At 41.6% G+C, this 20,435-nt stretch overlaps 1 protein-coding gene across 1 annotated transcript in view; it reads left to right on the top strand.

Moving 5' to 3' along the window:
- The window catches only part of PCDH11X (protocadherin 11 X-linked), a 728,776-nt gene that overhangs the window by 382,824 nt on the left and 325,517 nt on the right, over positions 1–20,435 (top strand). Inside the window, exon 5 of the mRNA XM_033137147.1 lies at positions 19,148–19,219. Within this exon, the coding sequence (XP_032993038.1) occupies positions 19,148–19,219 (72 nt within the window). The remainder of the gene's footprint in view (positions 1–19,147; positions 19,220–20,435) is intronic.

The following is a 20,435-nucleotide window of genomic DNA, read 5'->3' as shown; positions in this document are numbered from 1 at the left end:
CCAATCAGGCTTCTAAATGATTTAGCAAATTATAAAAACCAAATATGCAAACGTTAAAATTAAAACATACATATTAAAACACACACAGAATGATTCTGGGACTGTCTGCAATCAACGATAATAGTCTTACACTAGGCTATAGCCCTTCTGAATAGTCTAAGCATTTGGAGGAGCTATGCCAGTCCAGTGGAAAAACCAGAAACTTCCCTTGCCAGGTTTGCACCCAAACTCCCCGCATCTCATTTGTAAGCAGTCTGGTTTGGTCACTAAAGAATAGAACAGTGGCAAGTGTAGCTCAGCCACTTGAGAATAAGCAATAAAGCAGAAGCAGTGACCTTTCCACAGCCATATAACCCTTGCACACACCGGGCATCTAACAAACCCTGTCTATCTCCACATAAAGTTTCATTGCAGCTGTGATGCCACCACTGATTCCAAAAGCAGCCCAGAATATTGTCTCTCAGTATTGAGCTGTAAACCTCACTTCATTTACGAACTCAAGGCAGTGTGAATCTGTAAATCAAACAGTGGCTAATGAACTAGATGCCTAGAAAACACCAAGTTTCTCGTTGGAGCAGTACTGCTGAAGTCCAGAAAATGTTTTTATTTGTGGCTTATATAAGACATCTCATAGCAAGTCTTGGATTGTTGTAAACCCTTCATTCTGGTAAATGCTTAAGAGTGCACCAGTTATCTGGCATTCTGTGAAGCATTTTTAATGGTGTGTGTTTGTGTGTTGAAATTGTTCCCTTAGCATTTGATGACCACAGCCAGTATCTCCCCCCTTTTGTTCAGGGAAAGTTTTTAAGCATGAAACAGCTGTATGAATTGCATGAGGGGGACACCACACAATTACCAGAGAGTGAACAGATGAATCTTCCTTATCCTGGATCAGACCATTGGCTAGGGGTGTAAAAAGGCCATACCTGTTGAGAGAACTTAAGGAGGTACTGATGTTAGAAAACAATGCCAAACAAACCAACAAAGAACACCAGACTGCCCCCATCAAATGGGCTTTTCTAGCTCCCACTTCAAGGTCTATTCTCTGAGTCCCACTATCATCATCATCATCATCATCATCAAATCATCCAGCAACAACAATAGGGTCATCAAGTCCAACCCCCTGCAATGCAGGGATCTCAGCAAAAGCACCCATGACAGGTGGCCATCCAAACTCTGCTTTAAAATCTTGAAAGAAGGAGAGTCCACAACCTCCTGAGGGAGACTGTTCCATGTCAAACAGAACTTACAGTCAGAAATCCCCCCCCCGGATGATGTTGTGTCCTCCTGCAGCTCTCAAGGCAAAATGGCCCTGAGCTCCAGGGGAAGCGACCTCATATAGGCTCCCCCCTCCCCTCTGCAAGGGCATGAGCCAACCATAATAACAAGATACTGGGCAAAACCTTGTGCTAGTGCTGCCAGGCGAATGCATCCCATGCTTATTGGGCACAGAAGGAAGCATCTTTTAGAAATGCTTTTAACTGAGATATATATTTCAGATATATATGGGTGGCGCTGTGGGTTGAACCACAGAGCCTAGGGCTTGCCGATCAGAAGGTTGGCGGTTTGAATCCCTGCGACGGGGTGAGCTCCCATTGCTCGGTCCCTGCTCCTGCCAACCTAGCAGTTTGAAAACACATCTAAGTGCAAGTAGATAAATAGGTACAACTCCAGCGGGAAGGTAAACGGCATTTCCGTATGCTGTTCTGGTTTGCCAGAAGCGGCTTAGTCATGCCAGCCATATGACCCGGAAGCTGTACGCCGGCTCCCTCGGCCAGTAAAGTGAGATGAGCGCCGCAACCCCAGAGTCGGACACGACTGGACCTAATGGTCAGGGGTCCCTTTACCTTTACCCTATATTTTTATAGTTAGATATAACTATAGACATAGAAACACCATAGGGGGAAGGAGCATAGATCCGTGATACAGCATCTGCTTTGCAGGTAGAAAGAAAGTTTCTAGCATCTCAAAGCACAGCTGAAAGAAGCCCCCTCTCTGAAATCCTGGAGAGCTGCTGCCAGTCACTGTGGACAATACTGAACTAGATGGGCCACTGCCCTGATTTTGGTTTAAGGTAGCTTCCTATATTCTTTTGTTACTATGACCTGAAAGAGCAGGAGTCTTCTAATGTTCTTTGTATGCATAGCTGTATATCTGTAACCCAAATCAGGCTAAAGTGAAAGAGAGGCTGCTAGTAATGCGCAGACTTCAGAAACTTATATGTAATTATTATAATGGAAAACTTAAGTCTTCCTTCAATTTTTTTTTTAAAGTTCTTGGACATTTCTGTATGATCAGTTGGTCTTTTGAGAATCCTTACACTTAGATTTCCCACGTGTAATGTAAGAACAAGCCATCATTTCTGTTGTTTCTGAATTTCATCTTCTCCCCAGAAACGAACAGGGCGAGAATTAGAAATCATGTGTGGTGGTAGAAAGAATAGATGTCATGGGAATTCGATACTGCACAGACTAAGTGATAGACTGAGGTTGTACTTTAAGTTTTGATGAAAATCCAGGAAAGTTTTGAAGGGAGAGCAGTGTACATCATCTCAGAAAAGAGTTCCTTGTCAGTCAGTGCAAGCAAACCAGTAACAAATGGCAGAATCACTCAAAGGTAAGACCAGCTTAATCATGATGTTAAGGACAATAAAATATAGCTCCCTGGGGTAAAATTGGGCTCCTATTGTCTGGGAGATTTGCAGCGTACACTAAAGAATGTAGAGTGCATATTCTACCTTGTGTGCCTTTAAAAAAATTCCCATCATTAAGATGTAAATTGAAGCTGCAAAAGTATGACCTCTCCAAAGAGGAATTGCTATAATCCAATCAAACCTGTGATTTTGTGCAAACCACTGGTTGTCATACAATGAAGAAATAGGATAGAGTAACAAGAGCGCACCTTAGCAAAATGATCATAAAATAAGATTTACTCTATTTAAGAAAATGTAATGTGTAAAAATAGTCATTCTGGCATCACAGTGTGTGCTCATATTTTGCACTTTCTGCATGTTGATCATGATTTATTTATTTTTACATACGGCCCCCCACGATTTACCAGTAGATCACGATCTACCTGTTGGACATCCCTGGGGTAGGGCAACCAGTCTCATATGACCAGTGTGCTTGGGTTTAATGCAGTAAGGGGTTAATGCCATAGAGTAATCTGTCCTGCCAGGCTTAGCCTACAGTATGTCACTTCCCCTCACCTTGGGAGGAAATGGATAAACCAGGCCTTTTGTGCTCTCAGTCTACATGTGAATTCTCTCTGTGTGGAGCACTGAGCTGCTCTCCTCCAGCCACATGGTTTCAACCACCTGTCTTGTTTCAGACAATAATGGAGTCTGAAACTAGTATTTCCCTATACCAAGCTCAATCCCCGTATAGGGCAGCTGCATATTCCTGCACTGCAGGTGGTTGGACTGAATGATCCTGAGGGTTTCTTCCAACTCTAGAATTCTGTGATTCTATAAGAGAAAAGTCAGAAGCACTTGCAAATCCACTCATATACTCAAATCATGGGAACTTGACTTCCTGTCTCATACAGCAGAAAACACATTCTACAGTCACTTCCAGTGCAACCTTGGCCCCCGTATACCCACTCGTTCTTCTGGTCTGTTTCCAGTTTACTCCTCCCCTTTTTTTTTACAACTGGCTGGCATTCACTTCTGTGCAACATAAGGGCAACATAACTTTGCTGTGAGTGCTGAACATGGCCTCAACCTCTGACAATATGTGTGGTTGAACATCCACCAACAAAGACTCTACTGGGACTTGTGTGAAGTGCATCTCCCTTAATCATGTGCAGATCATGAGGAGGGACAGTGCCATTCATACAACCTCCTGACAGCTACATTGTTATGTGGCTGGGAGATCAGCACAGTATGCATACATTGTCAGGATCATCAAATCGTAGAGTTGCCATATTTCAAAAAGTAAAAACCAGGACAAAGAGCCACCTTTCAGAAATTCCCCTGGACGTCTATTCTGCCTTTGAACGTATAGCAGCCATAACAAATTGGCTCTGCTATTGTACTTGCACCACACCGAGAGACATGGCTAGTGGATGGCTATGGGTTCCTCCCCACCTGGCCACCCTTGCTCTGAATCAAATATGCCACACTGCTTTAAAGCAAATCACTTCCATCTCTGAATATATTTAGGGATGCAGAAATTGTTAATTTCAGTTTTTGCATTGTTTCATTCTTAAATTCAGTTCTCCAGATTTCTGCATTAGCTTCTTAGTGCTCATATGTCTCCTAAAGCACACATTTTTGAATGCACTTTCACCTACTATACATATCTTTACAAGCACTTCCCCCCCATGCAATTAATTTGTGCATGTTATTCTTACCAATGGATGCATTTAATGCAGACTGTCTGATAATATACACATAGTTGCTCATTATGTGGTTGGAGAACTGCATTACAAAATTCAGATACATGCAGATTTTGAAGGATAGCTGCATTTTAGTTAACATGTTGTTTTCAGAAGTTTGGATTGCATAGATTCACATGAAATTGAAACCAAACTGGCACACACACACACAGTCCCTTATCATATTTCATTCAATTTTCAATATGGCTGCAACGTGGAGACTCTTAGTGCTGCCTCCCATTCCTATTTGTATCTTTAATTGACAAGTTTTGGAAAGATGTTACCCACAATCCACGTCTGTTCCATGCAAAGCAAGGTCAGTGGATACCTGGAGCTATCACCAATCCCCATTTTTCTTGCCCATGGGCATCCTTATTGCCTTCACTACTGCAAAATGTCTGGCCAGCTCAGTTTTCCAAATAACATCAGGCTTGCTGAATGCTTACAAACTAAAGAGTCACTGATGGATCTCATGGGATCCTTTTTCAGTAGATAGTACCAATATATAAAGCCCATTTAGAAGCAGCAGGAGTCTTAATCTTCTCTGCCAGAAAGAGCCAAATCCTCCTGGTGCTGTTGTTGTTTTTCCAAGGCAAGGTTTGGTAGCATTTTCACTGTTGTGCATGAGGTTAGCTACATTGTCAAGAATTGGGGACCACTGCTATGGGAAGCCAAGACAGTAAAAGACAAATGTTTAGTGCTCTAAATAGGATTAGTCATTTGGGGGAGCTTCCCATCTGGTCTCACTGTGGATTGCTGCTACCACCCAAGAAGTAACTGCCTCTTGTTTATTTCACTAACACATCTAATGATTGCTGAAAGCACTGGAGGAATCAGCAAGGTGACTCTCATTAAGAAGACAAATCACTTTGCCTCCCCTATAATTTCTATTTGATTGCATATTGGTGTGACTATAATGGAACAGTAATTTCCAAACATATTAGGAGCAGATTGTACCTTCAGGCAAATCCCCAATAAGGGCAGTGTTGGATGTACATAATCCAATGGGGGGAAATGGGAGGGCCTTTGCGTCATTCTTGAAATGAAAAAAATTCAGAACTCCCTGTATTTGGATCTTACCACAAACACCATTGCTGCTCTGCTTAGCCATGCAGTAAGCTTCATAGAGGATGCAAATACAGTGGCAAGTTCAGAGGATCTACTGTACAGCTTATGAAGATGGGCAAGAGCAGTAACAGAGGCAGAAACTGAGTGGGCATAGGGTGCTTCAAGGAAGAAATCCCTGAAGCATTGGCAGGCATAGGAATGCTTAGGGATTTCAATTCCCGTGAATTTCATTGTGAACTGACTTGATCTGCACCACTTTGACTAATGTATGCGTATCCTTCAGCTTCTGTATTTTGGCAAAATTTGTGGTACATTTTACAACTCAAAAATGTACCAGAATAAGTATCAAAACAGAAATAAAAACACCCCTGTTGTTTATTTTTGTTTTGTTTAGGATAAGATAAAATGCATTTAGGATTGCACACACTGAGATAGCTTACATATTTAATTGCATTTTGTGATAATACACATTGAAATACAATATTTGTGAAGATTTTAAAAACCATTGTATCATCATCATAGATTAATACAGAAACTTATGCTTCAGCATTTGCATGGAATGGAAATAAACAGATCCATCTGTCCTTAGTCATAGACATGGGATTTGAGAGACAAGGCATATGATAAATGCAGACTAAGGATTAAATGAGTAAATACATGTTTACAACCTAGAGAAAGGATAAGATACAAATCTAATAAGGTGGGTTTTGTATCGTATCGTATCGTATCGTATTGTATTTCAAGGCAGTTGGGGCTCTGTATTGTGGATAGTGGCTTGAAAGACCCAAGTTCAAAATCCTTCTCAACTGTAAAACTTACTGGGTAGCTAAGGGCCCGTCTCTGATTCTCAGCCTAACTTATCTCTCAGCACTACAGGTTTTCTTTGATGGTAAAAAAAGGGATGGGGAAGCATTTGGACAGCTCAGAGCAGTCAAAAAGATTCCCTTCCCAAAGTTTTCAAGAACTGTTTGCTTTGCTACGCTGGCATTTGTGACTTCATGTACACAAATAGTCCGAGAGACTATTTTTGTTTTCAGATAATACTAAAAGGGCTTGTAATATTTCCTTTGAAATGGGCCTGTTTGCACAATAATTCACAGTCAATATCCACAACTGGACTCATAATTTAGCTGGTTCAATAAACAATATGTATCATGCTTTAGACTGCTTCAGAAGACCTAGCACTTGTGTGATACCCAGTGGATAGCAACTGCAAAATTTAACAGACATTTGCGAGTCTATTCTTCTTCTACCCCATTTGTGTCAATGGCTGAGAAAGACAATTTCCTCTGACAGTTCCATCTGAAATTGTAAGATGGAATCATATACATTTGCAACATTTATTCTGTTCAGGTTCAGCTCTGGTGGGGGGAGGTAAATATTGTGCATTTGTTTTCCATTTGAAAATTCTTTTGCCTAAGGAAAATAATACCTTAGCTTGTGCAGTCATGGTAAAGTACTTTTAAGATATAAACATTTTCATGGGGAAGTCTGTGTTGAAAAGAAAGAGAATGCTGTCTCCTTTCGCCACTGTGTTAAAGTGTAAATTTACTTTACTTTCATTTTTACCTTTATACCCCAAAAGAAGGTGTATTGGCTTCACCTTTTGAGTTACTGTCTGATCACAAAGCACCCTATATTCAGTCCTGAAAAAAAATCCTGTTCCTACTTTAATTTTTAATACTTTGGGTCAATCGCCACTGGGTACCACCTTGATTCTGTTGGTGGGTTACTAGCAGGTGGGTCACACCAGTAGACCTATGGGCTTTTGGGAAAGAAGGAGGAGATGGACAAAGACAGCATAAGAACAGGACAAAAGAAGACTGAAGCTAAGTAAAAATCAGTATATAATTGGAAATGAACCTGGGAGTTTGTACTAAAAGCACCTCTGATACCCCCATGCTCAATATACTTTCATTTCATCTCTGTGCTGTGACACAGCAGGTAGGAAATATATGCAGTTTCAAACTTTACAGGATTCCTTCCTCATTCCCCCACCAAGAGACATCGTCATCATTATTTTTATATACTGTTTTATGCCAGAGCAGGCCATCATTTAGGGGGCAGGTGCGAAGTGTTTGGCTCAATCTGGCTCATCCACTGGAATAGATCTAGATACTGCTAAATTTAAAAAAAAGGAAGCAGCAATTTAAACACACAGACACCACCAACAAGGACCTATGTTGCCAATTGGGATTAGTAAGAAGGCATTGATTTACATTCTGACCCATATTTGTTGTATGCAGTACTGTTTCTGTTCCACTGCAGTTCAGCTTCTGAATAAACTATGTTGTCCACCTTGCTGCCTACTGTGGAGGAATATTATGTTCTTAATGGCATTATTACTCCACACCATTCATTGCAAAGGAAACACAGTGCAAATGTTGAGTGGGAGAGTCATTGGTAACATATCATTTGTGAACAGGAAACAGCAGCGAATATCAATAGCAGTCACTGGATTGAGTCCCATTTCAGACAATGGATGAAGAAATTAACACCAACAATTTCTGATCCCATTTCCATTTCAGCTGGAATTCCCAAACATTCCTAATATGGCAGTAGCATAGTTGAAAGTTTTGCTTTGCTTGTTTGGCCGAGTAATTGCTCGTGCTAAAAAAACCCCACTACTGATCATGGAAAGTAAAGAAATCAGATATTCTTCATTGTTTGAATTTGAATTTCAGATTTTTGGAGAAGTTCGTTTGCACCTTGGGCCATTAATGACAGCTTTCCTCCCCTATGTCCAAACTGTGATGAATAAAATTGAATGTGTGAGAAAGTCATCTTAAATTTTAAACAGCAAGGGAAGCTCACAGGTATTCTGGAAGCAAAACCCCAAGTAAAAGAGGAAGTGAACAAGAGTGGCAGAGTGGTTTAAGGAGCAGGAGCCGTTCTGCAGGGTTGAGGCTGGTCAGAGTTGGTTAGAGTGAAGCTGATGGATGGGGATATAGTGACATAAAGATAGTTTAAAGGGTAAGGTCTGGAGAGTTATGTTGTTTGTTTGTTTGTTTTTTGATCAACTTATATTCCACCTGTCCTCCCAAAGCAAATTCATCAGTAACAATATCATTAAAAACATTCTAAAAACAACTAAAAGCAATCACATTATCTCAGCCAGTGATACCAGCATTGTCCATAACAGTGCATTTTAGTCAACAGATGTCTGGGCAAATAGGAACTAGTTTATATGGGATTCCGGGTCATATTGTGAACATAGGAAGCCCTCTTACATGGAGTGGCAAAAATAGTTTTGGGTGGGAGTCACTCTCAGCCCTATCTGGAGAAGCTGACAGCTGAACCTTGGACCTCAGATTCTCTTCCACTGAGCTTTGTCCTTTACCAAGTTAACAGGATTGTGATGAGTGTTTGCTCTCTTTACAATGGTCCTTCAGCTCATTCAACACATTGCTTTGGCCACAATTGTCTCATTCAGGGTCTGGTATGAGGACTACTGTCCATTTCCTGCCCATATTAGTTGGTCTTTGCCAATAGATCTTTGCCATTTTTGCCATCATCTGCATTTTGCACCCCTCCCTCAAAAATATTAATTGTCGTTATTGTCTCAAGATACATTTACAAATGTCTGCTTTTCTGAAAATATTATTTTTAATGTGCAATATTGGTATATTTAAACTACCAAGAACTGTATCACAGCATTCAAATAAGTGCAAAAAAATCTGGCAGATAGCTTAGCTCCAATCTGCACATTCATCTGAGCAGTGTGGGATCAGGCCATTTCATTTCAGAATTTCCAAAGATTTAATGTCTTAAGCATCTCTACTCTGATTGCACCAGTGCCAGAGCCCTTCCATTTAACTCCATCCACATTTTCCCTTGGCCAGCACATCACAGAATCAAGCTGTTGAGAAATTTCACTGAGACTTCTTTCTTCTTCCATCATTCTGATTTATAGTAAAGAGAGAGAGAGAGAGAATAAATGTGCCTTTCAAGATTAGTGATGATTTTAATTTTTAATACCACGTACAGTATCTAACATTTCACTTGGGATTCGGGAGAGAAAATCCTTTTTCTCAACTTAAGGAAAAAAATGGTGGGATGCAATTAAGCTAAAAATTACCCATGAAATAGAATGTTTCGGCATCACTTTCTCCCCGGTGACTTCCACCAATGAGCAGTAATAATCATCTGGTCTCGGAACACGGATTGGGTTTCTCTGCTTAGAAACGGCTGGGTTTTATGGAGCCATTAGGAATCAGAATTTCCTGCATGAATATTCACCAACAGAGGGATTTGCCAGCACTCTGAGTTGAAAGGCATTGTTCTTGTCTGGATGACCTCCTTGTGCAAAATGATCGCTTTATCCTTCTCGACATCATTATGTTTGCTGCAGAAAGAGAAAAGGGGGAGAACAGGGGGCAAAACCACCCCGCTGGGCCCCATCATAATAACGTGTAATCTTCTTGCTCAGTTTAGCTGAGATTTAAGAAGCCTCTGTTCATGGAAGCAGTTTTCAGAAAAGTCTGATCTATAATTTACTAGAATCAACCCGGCAAAAGAGCAAGAGGCTTTAGATACAACCCTTAAAACTCTTAAATGAAGATTAGTTTAAAGTTTGACAATCTGCTGCAGAACCATCTGCCAAATCTCGTGGCAGGTTTCGTTAAACCCTTTTTGAGCTTTCCTTATCATGTTACTCATTCCTCTCCTCTCCGCTTCCTTCCCCCCTTCCTAGCTATCCCTCCCCCCCAAACCCCGAATTCATACCATATTAGCAGGTAACTGAATAAAGTGCCACAAAGACATGATTTCTCCTCCCAAATTCTGAATAGATCCTCCTGTTTCAATAAATGGGGTCGTTAGAACCTCTTGAAGATCCTGCTGTAAGCTTGCTAGGCTTCCAAGTTATTTTCTTTGTTGCCACAAGGAAAAGGCAATTTCAAGATATCCTGTGCTTTTTCTGGCCAAAGCTATTTGTGTGACTGCATTAAGACATGGGGTTTATTGCGTTAGTTTTACTGGCTAGCAGTTTTATCCAGGTTTCTAACATTCATTTTATTTAACTTTTTATTTATTAAATTTCTATACCACACTTCACCTGAGGATCACAGGGTGGTTTACGATTTGGTTTACGATATAACCCTAACCATGTTGTATTCCTGGACATTTCTCAGATTTTTTTTTTTCCTTTTCAAATTATAGACCTGTAAATCAATTTTAGCACTTCACTTTAGGCAACATTCAGCAGCAACTTTCCTTCCTTTCTCACACTGAGGTGGCTTGTAGTAATTTTGCCACTTCTGCTTGTGGTGGAAAATGACTCAGACAAAACGTTCACTAGAAAAAAAGGTCTTCCTATATCTCACAACCATGGGTATTCCTAGACCCTTTATGTCTCACCTCTTCACACATGAACTTTCCCATAGAATTTGTCTTGCTCTTTCTCCCCCTGCTGTCAGAAATGTGACTGACAAGCTTATGAGGCAGAGCCTTCTTAGTCATGGCACCTTAACTATGCCCTTGGAAGGACCTTCTCACAGTTTTGCAGATTACTTTAGGGTACTTGTGAATAAGTGGCTTTTTCATCAGGTTTTTGGACTTATGTGTCTGATTGTGTGATGTAATGGATGTTTGGAATATTTGAGGTTATTTTTTTTACTTGTATGTGCCTTCCTGATTAGATTTTATTGTTACTCTTGGAGCCTCTGGGGTGTTCCATCCTCCAAAATGGTGGAGTAGAAATACTGAAATAAATAAATAAATAAGGATAGCCTTATAGCTCTGTATATCAGCTTATCATAACAACCATATTTCTATCCCTTTGTTTCCCTAGAACATCAACAATGACTGAGATTGACTTTATGTAATCCAATGCACACTTTTCAGGAAAGGTGTGTAGTAGCTTAAAAAAGGAGATGAAAGATGGTGAAGGATGCTTTTGTGCAGATGTGTGGCACTTGAGTACTGTAAGCAAATTTCTTTAGTCAAAAGCATCCCCAAGGCAGGTGGTTTAAGCCTCTAAAGCTTTTCCGTGTAAATAAATTGATTACCATTTTGTCTTCTAAAGCATTTATTCTTAGCAAATAACACAACCTTCTCCCCACTATCCGAGTAGTGACAGTGAGCAGACAGGAATCCCAATTCATGTTTTATGAGGTCATTTAAATTGGCTGTTTGAGAGGGAACAATAAGCACATTTCAGAACAAAACAAACAAAAAAAAGATAGATGATGCTTGGCAGAGCAATTTTGGATGGTGAAGAGGCTGGCAAATCTATGCTGCCTTGGTTGAACTAAGTTGTATCCTGCTTGTGGTGATGAGTTTCACACCTCCTTAACAGGCGAAATAAATGGCATTTAGGATGTCATGATAACTGTTAGCTTCAGTAGTGATGCCAAGCTTATTTTTTATAGCTGTTATTGGAGTGGGAGTGTTGAACCAACATTACTGCTCCTCTTGCAATATTCACCTATCTAAAGAGGTATTGTGGAAGGTCCACCATGAGATGAGGTATCAAGGTACCACTTTCTGAGTGTGTTTATGGTACACACACACAGAGAGAGAGAGAGAGAGAGAGAGAGAGAGAGAGAGAGAGAGAGAGACAATATCAGCAATTAACCTTTATGAAAGGATTCATTAAGATGACATCTTGAACATGCTCATACTTAATCTATATTTGAAATAAATGTTTTCCAAACGGACAAGACCTCTCCTTCGATGTCACATTACTGATGGGATTTGTCTGCAGCTAGGGCTTGGGGCACCCTGGATCATGCTTCTGGCTAGTCTCAGGTAGTCACTTATACCTCATTACGATCCCTGATTTTGACTCCTCTTCAGAGTGAAGCTGGAACCTGGATGCAAGAGACATGGCATATTGTGTGAATGTGCTTCTGTGTTTTGAGCTGTTGGGAGATAGCTCTGTCCCTTCAATGCTCTTCAGCCACCCATGCTGAATCTGTTCCCCATTACACTTGTAGGTTATTTCAAAGGACTATAGTTTTAAAAGTTACTTGAGCTTTAGTTAAGCATGCCATTATGTGAGCCTGATTTCTGCTAACAACCATGCCTGGTTGCCAGGGAAATTTTTATTGGTGCCGGGATTGGGGCTTTGGGAGCTGTAACTGTGCCGCTGATGCCATAATGTAACATTCAAACTGAAATCAATCATAGCATCTTCATCTCATTATAGATTTAATTTTCTTCTGTGTATTAAGTTTAAATGTCAGATGGATGAGAGTAAAAGGAGCATAAACAAAGGGACCTGGAATGGTTTTTCCAGTGTTCCATAAGACCGGGGAAAGAAGGTTTTGTCTGGGGTAAAAGTATGTGTGAATGAGAAAGAGATAATGAAAGATTATTTCTTACCTAGAAGCGCGTGCATTTTCAAGGAGAAAAGCAAAAGGATACAGGTAGTGAAGGCTGGTCCATTAGGGTGAATGGGGCACTGCCCCACCAACCACAATCTGCCTCCGCCTGCCTGCCTTCTTATTTACAACCAGCCTAAGGGGTAGCAGCGTCTTTCTTCTTAATCCTTGTAGAGCTCAGTGGTGGGGAGCAGTGTTGGAAATTCAGGTATATAAGCTAGGCAGCAAATGACACCTTGAACCTGGGTTGTGGTTGCCACAACAGCATGCCTATTTTCCAGGGGGTTGGAATAGATTGCTCTTGGCATCCTTTCCAACACTGCAGTTCTTTGATTCTATGATCTCAACTACATTGCTTGACAGTAGCTTGCTCTTTGTTGTTGTTCAGTCGTTCAGTCGTATCTGACTCTTCGTGACCCCATGGACCAGAGCACGCCAGGCACGCCTATCCTTCACTGCCTCTCGCAGTTTGGCCAAACTCATGTTAGTAGCTTCGAGAACACTGTCCAACCATCTCATCCTCTGTCGTCCCCTTCTCCTTGTGCCCTCCATCTTTCCCAACATCAGGGTCTTTTCTAGGGAGTCTTCTCTTCTCATGAGGTGGCCAAAGTACTGGAGCCTCAACTTCAGTATCTGTCCTTCTAGTGAGCACTCAGGGCTGATTTCTTTGAGAATAGATAGGTTTGATCTTCTTGCAGTCCATGGGACTCTCAAGAGTCTCCTCCAGCACCAGAATTCAAAAGCATCAATTCTTCGGCGATCATCCTTCTTTATGGTCCAGCTCTCACTTCCGTACATTACTACTGGGAAAACCATAGCTTTAACTATACGGACTTTTGTCGGCAAGGTGATGTCTTTGCTTGTTAAGATGCTGTCTAGGTTTGTCATTGCTTTCCTCCCAAGAAGCTCTTACAACAATTCATTTGCCCCAGTACGCAAGAAGAAGGAACACATACAGAGGAAATCGAAATGGTATTAACTATGGACTAAGGTAGAGGTTTTTAAACTGATGTCTTGAGTTCCATTTGGGTGGCCTGTGGAAAAGCTTCAGCACTGCCAAATATACCTGTACTCAACCCTGTACTTACTTTCCTTGATGTGATGATGGAGGATTAAGATGCCCGGCAAGGGGTCCATGATTCACACAGCAGTGCAAAGGTACAAGACGTGCATCATTTTCTGCACACGAGTCAGCTGGCTTGATGGGGGTGTCAGTTGCCAACCTGGTGCCCAGAAATCTTCATACAGTTGCAATTGGACACGTTCCGGTAGTAAAACATGCCTGGAATCTGGGGAATTTTGAACACTGGGGAGGAGAATGGGGACAAAACTAGATAGCTAGATAAATGTATAATGGAAAGAAACACACAAACCCCATCACCCACAGCCATCTTACAACAGTAGAGTAAGCTGAACACTGCATCCACCCAAACTTCTCTGAACCGACTAATAGTTACAGGTGGAAATAATTATATGTTTGAATACCTGTGTGTGTGTGTCCACAAACAACATATAGTAGTAAAGGTTGAGACAATGATCCTCACAATTCTTTTTTTTTCTTTTCTTTTTTTGTACAGTGGTACCTCGGGTTAAGAACTTAATTTGTTCTGGAGGTCTGTTCTTAACCTGGAACTGTTCTCTACCTGAAGCACCACTTTAGCTAATGGGACCTCCCGCTGCCGCTGCGCTGCCAAGAGCACAATTTCTGTTCTTATCCTGAAGCAAAGTTCTTATCCTGGGTTAGCGGAGTATGTAACCTGAGGTACCACCATACTATCTAAAATGAGCAATTCTTTCAAGTCAAATAGGGTGGCATTCAACTAACTGCTTCCACTAGCACAAGGGATGTGATCCCTCTCCTCTTCCCCCTCACCTCCTGCATGCCCTCTACATTTTTTCCTGGGAGTTTCTGCAATGTTCTGTAACAGACCTGGGGAGGACATGTGGTTGCAGCAAGAGAAAGAAGTTCCATTCTGTAAATGGAAATCCTTGTGCCAGTGGAAATCCTTTGTTAGCTATTAAGGTGCTCCCGTAATCATGTGTGTATAATTTAGTTTTGGAAGATGCTTATTGATGAAGAAATTAGCTGTAACCATTAGATCAGTGCTTTTCTCTTGGTTCATGAAGTCTGCCTTCTATTCTGGCTCTGCACCTACAGTGCCATGTTTTCTAGTGAATACAGTGTCTTTCCCCACATCAGAGAAATATGTAGCCATATTTGGGAAATAGAGAAAGAGTAAAATATCGAACCCATTCCCAACAACACTGTCTTTAATGAAGTATGCAGTTTCTCACAACCCTCTAAGATCTTTCCTCTGGAATGCTTTTTATCACTACCGAATGAGAGAGAGAGAGAGAGAGAGAGAGAGAGAGAGAGGTTAAAGGACATAAGAAATGGCCATTGTGCACATTCACCAGGCCTCCTACGAAGAAGGAATTGTGCACATTTCCCAGTCAATATACATAAACCCCAGCAAGCCTTGGAAAATGTGCATGTGTAGACTAAATTTTGTACATTATCTGGTCATTATACATGATTTCCCCCCCTCCCCATACATCAGAGAGAGGGAAGGAAGGAGAGATCATGGATATAATGCACATTTATCTCTGTGACTTGTTTAGCTTTATTGAAAAAAATCCCAGCCAATGTCCTTCAGGAAGTCAGAGGGTATATTTGCTGTTTACCAAAATCTAGTACGAAGCTTCACTACATTAGGAAACAAAGCCTAGTGTTTGCCATTCATCTCAGGCGCTGGTTTGAGGCGAGCAGGTGCAATATACTCACACAAGAATTTAGTAAAGATACTCTGGAGGCTGCAGTGGCACCTCCGTCCCTGTGCTCATAAAAAGCCGTAGCATTTATGGGCAGAGTTTGAGCAATCATTATGCACATTAGCCGGTTTTGCAAGGTGGCTGGAAAATGAGATGTAATTTCACTGGGGAGGGGAGAATGGGCTGCCTCAGCAAAAGGGATTCTTTAAAGGCGACTTTAATTCATCCAGATCATATGAATTTTCATTAATTCATTTATTTATTTCTAATTAGGAGATCCGCCAAGTTGTAAGATTAAAAAAAAAAGTTGAAAGGCCAATGAGCTATTAAATTCTACATCTTTTACAAAACACTTTTTTTAAAAAAAGAAGCTTTAAAGAAAGCTGCTTCTTTTTCAGTTCCTGTAATAAAAAAAACACCCCACAATGTGTGTGTGTGTGTGTGTGTGTGTGTGTGTGTGAAAAACACATTCAAACTTGTTTTAATAATTAAGCTTACAAGGTTTATCCAGACTGCATACAAACAGGGTCACCACTTTAAGGCCAAACTAGACACTGGAGATGCATGAATGCATCCCCACCCTGTTATTTATGCATGCATCTATTGCCAGATTTAGATTGGGGTCTCAGTGCAGGGTGATAGTTAACTCTCCACCCCCATCTCCGAGCTGCTGTTAGCTGAGGAATGGGAAAGACGCAGGGAGATGTAGCTAATAGCGGCTTTGAACAAGGGCAGGGTTTGTAGTAGGAGCACAAAATGCTGCATCCCATTCCAAATTACCTTGGAGAAATGATTTTGGTGAAAACAATAAAAAGAGGAGATGGAAAGATACTCACACATGCATCCACATTGGAGATGTATCCTCTTCCAACGTCACTTCCAGAGCTCTGGGTGTGCAGATCATTGTTGTTGTTCAGTCGTTCAGTCGTGTCCGACTCTTCGTGACCCCATGGACCAGAGCACGCCAGGCACGCCTATCCTTCACTGCCTCTCGTAGTTTGGCCAAACTCATGTTAGTAGCTTCGAGAACACTGTCCAACCATCTCATCCTCTGTCGTCCCCTTCTCCTTGTGCCCTCCATCTTTCCCAACATCAGGGTCTTTTCCAGGGAGTCTTCTCTTCTCATGAGGTGGCCAAAGTACTGGAGCCTCAGCTTCAGGATCTGTCCTCCTAGTGAGCACTCAGGGCTGATTTCTTTAAGGATGGATAGGTTTGATCTTCTTGCAGTCCATGGAACTCTCAAGAGTCTCCTCCAGCACCATACAGTGCAGATCATACACAGGATCAAAATTGTATGAGGGAGAGCAAGGGTGTTAGGGAACGTCCACCTACTCTGTCCCAAATTTATTTTGCTGCTTTCCCAAGTCCTGCATTAGCAGGATTCTGTATTGCCTTCAGGAATGAAAGAAAATCCTGACTTCAGAAGTTCATCCTTCAACTTATGGAGGGCTTTAAACAAGGAAGCCACATGACACGGGGCGTGGCTTGCCAGCGCACACATTGCTCTCATTTTCATGATTTTCAATCCTCTAGGAGCCATATAGAAGGGGTTCTCCAGGAAATATAGAGGCGTGTGTGTGTTTATTTCCTTTTCCTTTGTTCTTTATAGCTTCATCCCACAAATAAGATTTGCCCACCTGAATTCAAAAAAGAAAAAACATTGTGTTACCAGGCCGTGACAGCCCCAGCCCCCAGGGATCATAAGAAAGGAATAAAGATTCTGACATGTTATGGAATTAAAATTAGACCACAACTTTATTACCAGTAAACTTCTGAATGTAGGAAGACCTTGGCTTAGGCCTTAGGCGTGTATCCCTCCCAGCCCCCCAGCTGGGGGAACTGGGGCTCTTCAGGGTAAATGGGATATGGGGGTGCACTGTGAGACGTATGTGTAGCAGGCAGCCGTGCCCATATCCCCGCACGACGACCTTTCAGTGTATGGCTAGTGACACCCATTATATAACCCCTTTTAAGAGGGGACCCTGGGATCGCCTCTGCAGGGGGTGAGTCACTACTTCAAACCCCACCCCCCAATTATATGGAAAAAAAAAGACTAAAGGATTCCACCCAAGGCCATAAACTGCCAAAGTTGTGACGAATTGCTACAGGGAAGACAAAACCTGCCAATGCAGGAAAATTCCTTCCTGGTCCTTCAACAGCAACCAGTCAAAGACTGTAGCAGTGCCCGCTAAACAGGAAGAAAAAAGAAGCAATGCATCAACGAAACAGAATATGAGGGTAGGCACAGATTTGCATAAAGTGTGCATGTGCTAATTTATATGTTGCACTGCCCAAAGGACAAGGAGCATTCAGACTTGTGTCCTTTGCAGGATCGCACGGGGTTCTACAGTTCCCAGGGAGCTTAATGGCAAACATGGGCTGGCCTGCCTCTCAGTGTTATTATTTGGAGGTTCACGCCCAGCCTCAGTAGTCAAGTTTAATTGCTGGGAGGTGGGGCCAGTCCCATTATATATAGGGGGTGGAGCCAATAGTAGCCAGGTAGTCGGCTCAGGAGATTCACCCACCCTACCCTCCCTTAGTTTAATGTTTTCTTGTTTGCAGGTTAACTTTTTTGTCACTTCATAAGTGGTCACCTTCTTCATGGCGCTGATAACAGTGGCAGTGTCCATATGCCACAACTCATCCCAGGCATAGGAAAGGGTGCTCAAGTCCACCATGGCAGGTTATTTCCAGACATCCACGAAAAATAATACCGTTGACCTGTGTTATTTCCATAGCAGAAGATAGAGAGATTACGCCAAGGCACATTTTATTTTCTTATTTGTTAACATTTCTTTGCATTCTCATAACAAAAGTTATTTGAACAGCTTATTGCTGTGATTTCCCCTGGGTACTATGATCCAGACCAGGAGTAGGAAGCACTAGAGGAAGAGGAGTCTGAAGTGGAGGGGGTGAGACAAAAGAGCAGAGTACTTTCAATGAACCCCACCCCCATCTCCCAGATTTTCAGAGGCTGCCTCTTTTCCACCCATGTTAGAGAATGTGAAGGCTGAGCATATCTCAGAGGCGTCACATTCTGCAGCACAGTGGGAGGCATCTAGCAATATATGTTACCAAGAAGTGGCACAACAAAAAGAGAGAGATGAATTCCACCATCAGGCCAGGAATTCCCACAGGGGCAGGAATTCTCACAAGCTCCTGGGCATTCTCTGCCTCTGCTTAAAAGGTTGGCAAGGTAGGTGGGGAAACTCACTGGAACAACTTCACAACTCCTGTGCAGTCTTTGAAGCTATGTTACAGATCTTGGAAATCTGTACCTTGGTGCTGATCCTAGACCAGAACTATCATTGCTGTCCTTTCGTCATGTAAGGGTGCGGGGACTGTGGTCTACTCTTTCCAGGATGCTGAGTTGATACGACTTGTCTGCTATAATAACCTTCCCCTCCATTACTTACAAGAAAGTATCTGTTGTCGTTTTTTTGGCAGGAGCCAACACACTTACAGCAACTATAAAAACCATTTAAATACAGTGAATTATTATAACGTCATAATCCTTTCATACAAACATGCACAATTGTATGCCAGATGTTTATATGCTGCCCTGAAAAATACTGACTGTTCATATTTCTCTTTCTTTCTGTAAGCATTCAAAAGAATCTGGAAGGCCCCAAACACCATTAAAAGAGACAAGTCTAGAGTCGTGGACTCAGCCACAGGTAAGGAACAGCATTTGCATTATCTCTCCTTTTCTCATGTTCTCCTAGAGCAAGGATTGAGAAAGCATGGCACTCCGTATGAAGCTGAATATCCAACTCCCATCAGCCCCAACCAACATGGCCAATGACCATGGATCATGCAATCAGCAGCAGTAGTACGTGGTAGTAGTGAAGTAAATTGTGGTGGTGATGGAGCTCTCTCCAAACTTGGATCTCTTTGTATATTTGGACCTATTCAGTTTAACCTCTAAGAGCAGGTTACTGCACTTAGACTGGCAAATCAAAAGGGGGAAGACTCTGAAGCTTTGCTAGACTACTTGGCTGGTGCTGCGCAACTTTGCTGGTCACACTGGTATAGGTATGATAGCAAAACATTATTAGGCAGATGCTCTTAAACAAGCATCCTCCTAGGCCAAGGGCCATCTAGTCTAGAACTTTCCTTTCACATTGGCCAACTAGATGCCTATTAGAAGCCTGGTTCTTTTTTTAAAAAAAAATGTATGCACATTATTACTAGTGTGTGTAGGAGGACCACCAGTCACATGGGGCATGGTCACGCAAATTGGACAATATTCAAGGCAAGCTGCAGTGGTGCTGAGTCTCTAACAAACCACTGACAAACAGAAATGTACAAATTAAGTCAGTGTCTGTGGAAATTATGAGAAGATCATTAACTCTGGGGATGGAATTCTATTTAAGTCTTCAGAATGACAGCTTAAAGGGTGAAAGCTTATCAGCAGAACATTTTAAAATCTTAAGGTCCACTGGTTTTGACCCAACAGAAAAGAAATTATGTTCATGCAATTCAAGGGATGAGAAAACTGATGAATGAGTACATTCATGGACAACATTTAACTTGAAGACTGTATAATGTGTTATAAAAGGAAGATTCTTGATTAGCTAGTTTTTTTTGATATTGCTTTGTATCTTTACGTAATTGTTTTAGGGTTGCAGAGTTGAGCAGATTAATGTTTTCATATTAACTTCTAGATGGGAGGAAAAATTGACAAAACTTTTGGATTTTGATTATATTTTCTGTTTTGGCAGGCCTCACAAACTTTCTTTCTCTTTCTTTCTTTCTTTCTTTCTTTCTTTCTTGTCTGCATTTATTCCAAATTACTACTCGATAATTTGGCCAGCTGGTTTTGTCTGTCTTGCTGTTTTTCTTGTAGTTCGAAACTATCTTTAGTTAAGTTGTATATGGTGGAGTTCAAGC

The sequence above is a fragment of the Lacerta agilis genome, chromosome Z (genome assembly GCF_009819535.1).
Source record: "Lacerta agilis isolate rLacAgi1 chromosome Z, rLacAgi1.pri, whole genome shotgun sequence".
NCBI lineage: Eukaryota > Metazoa > Chordata > Lepidosauria > Squamata > Lacertidae > Lacerta > Lacerta agilis.
Note: the sequence above shows the minus strand (reverse complement) of the source record. Positions and strands in the feature narration are given on the sequence as shown.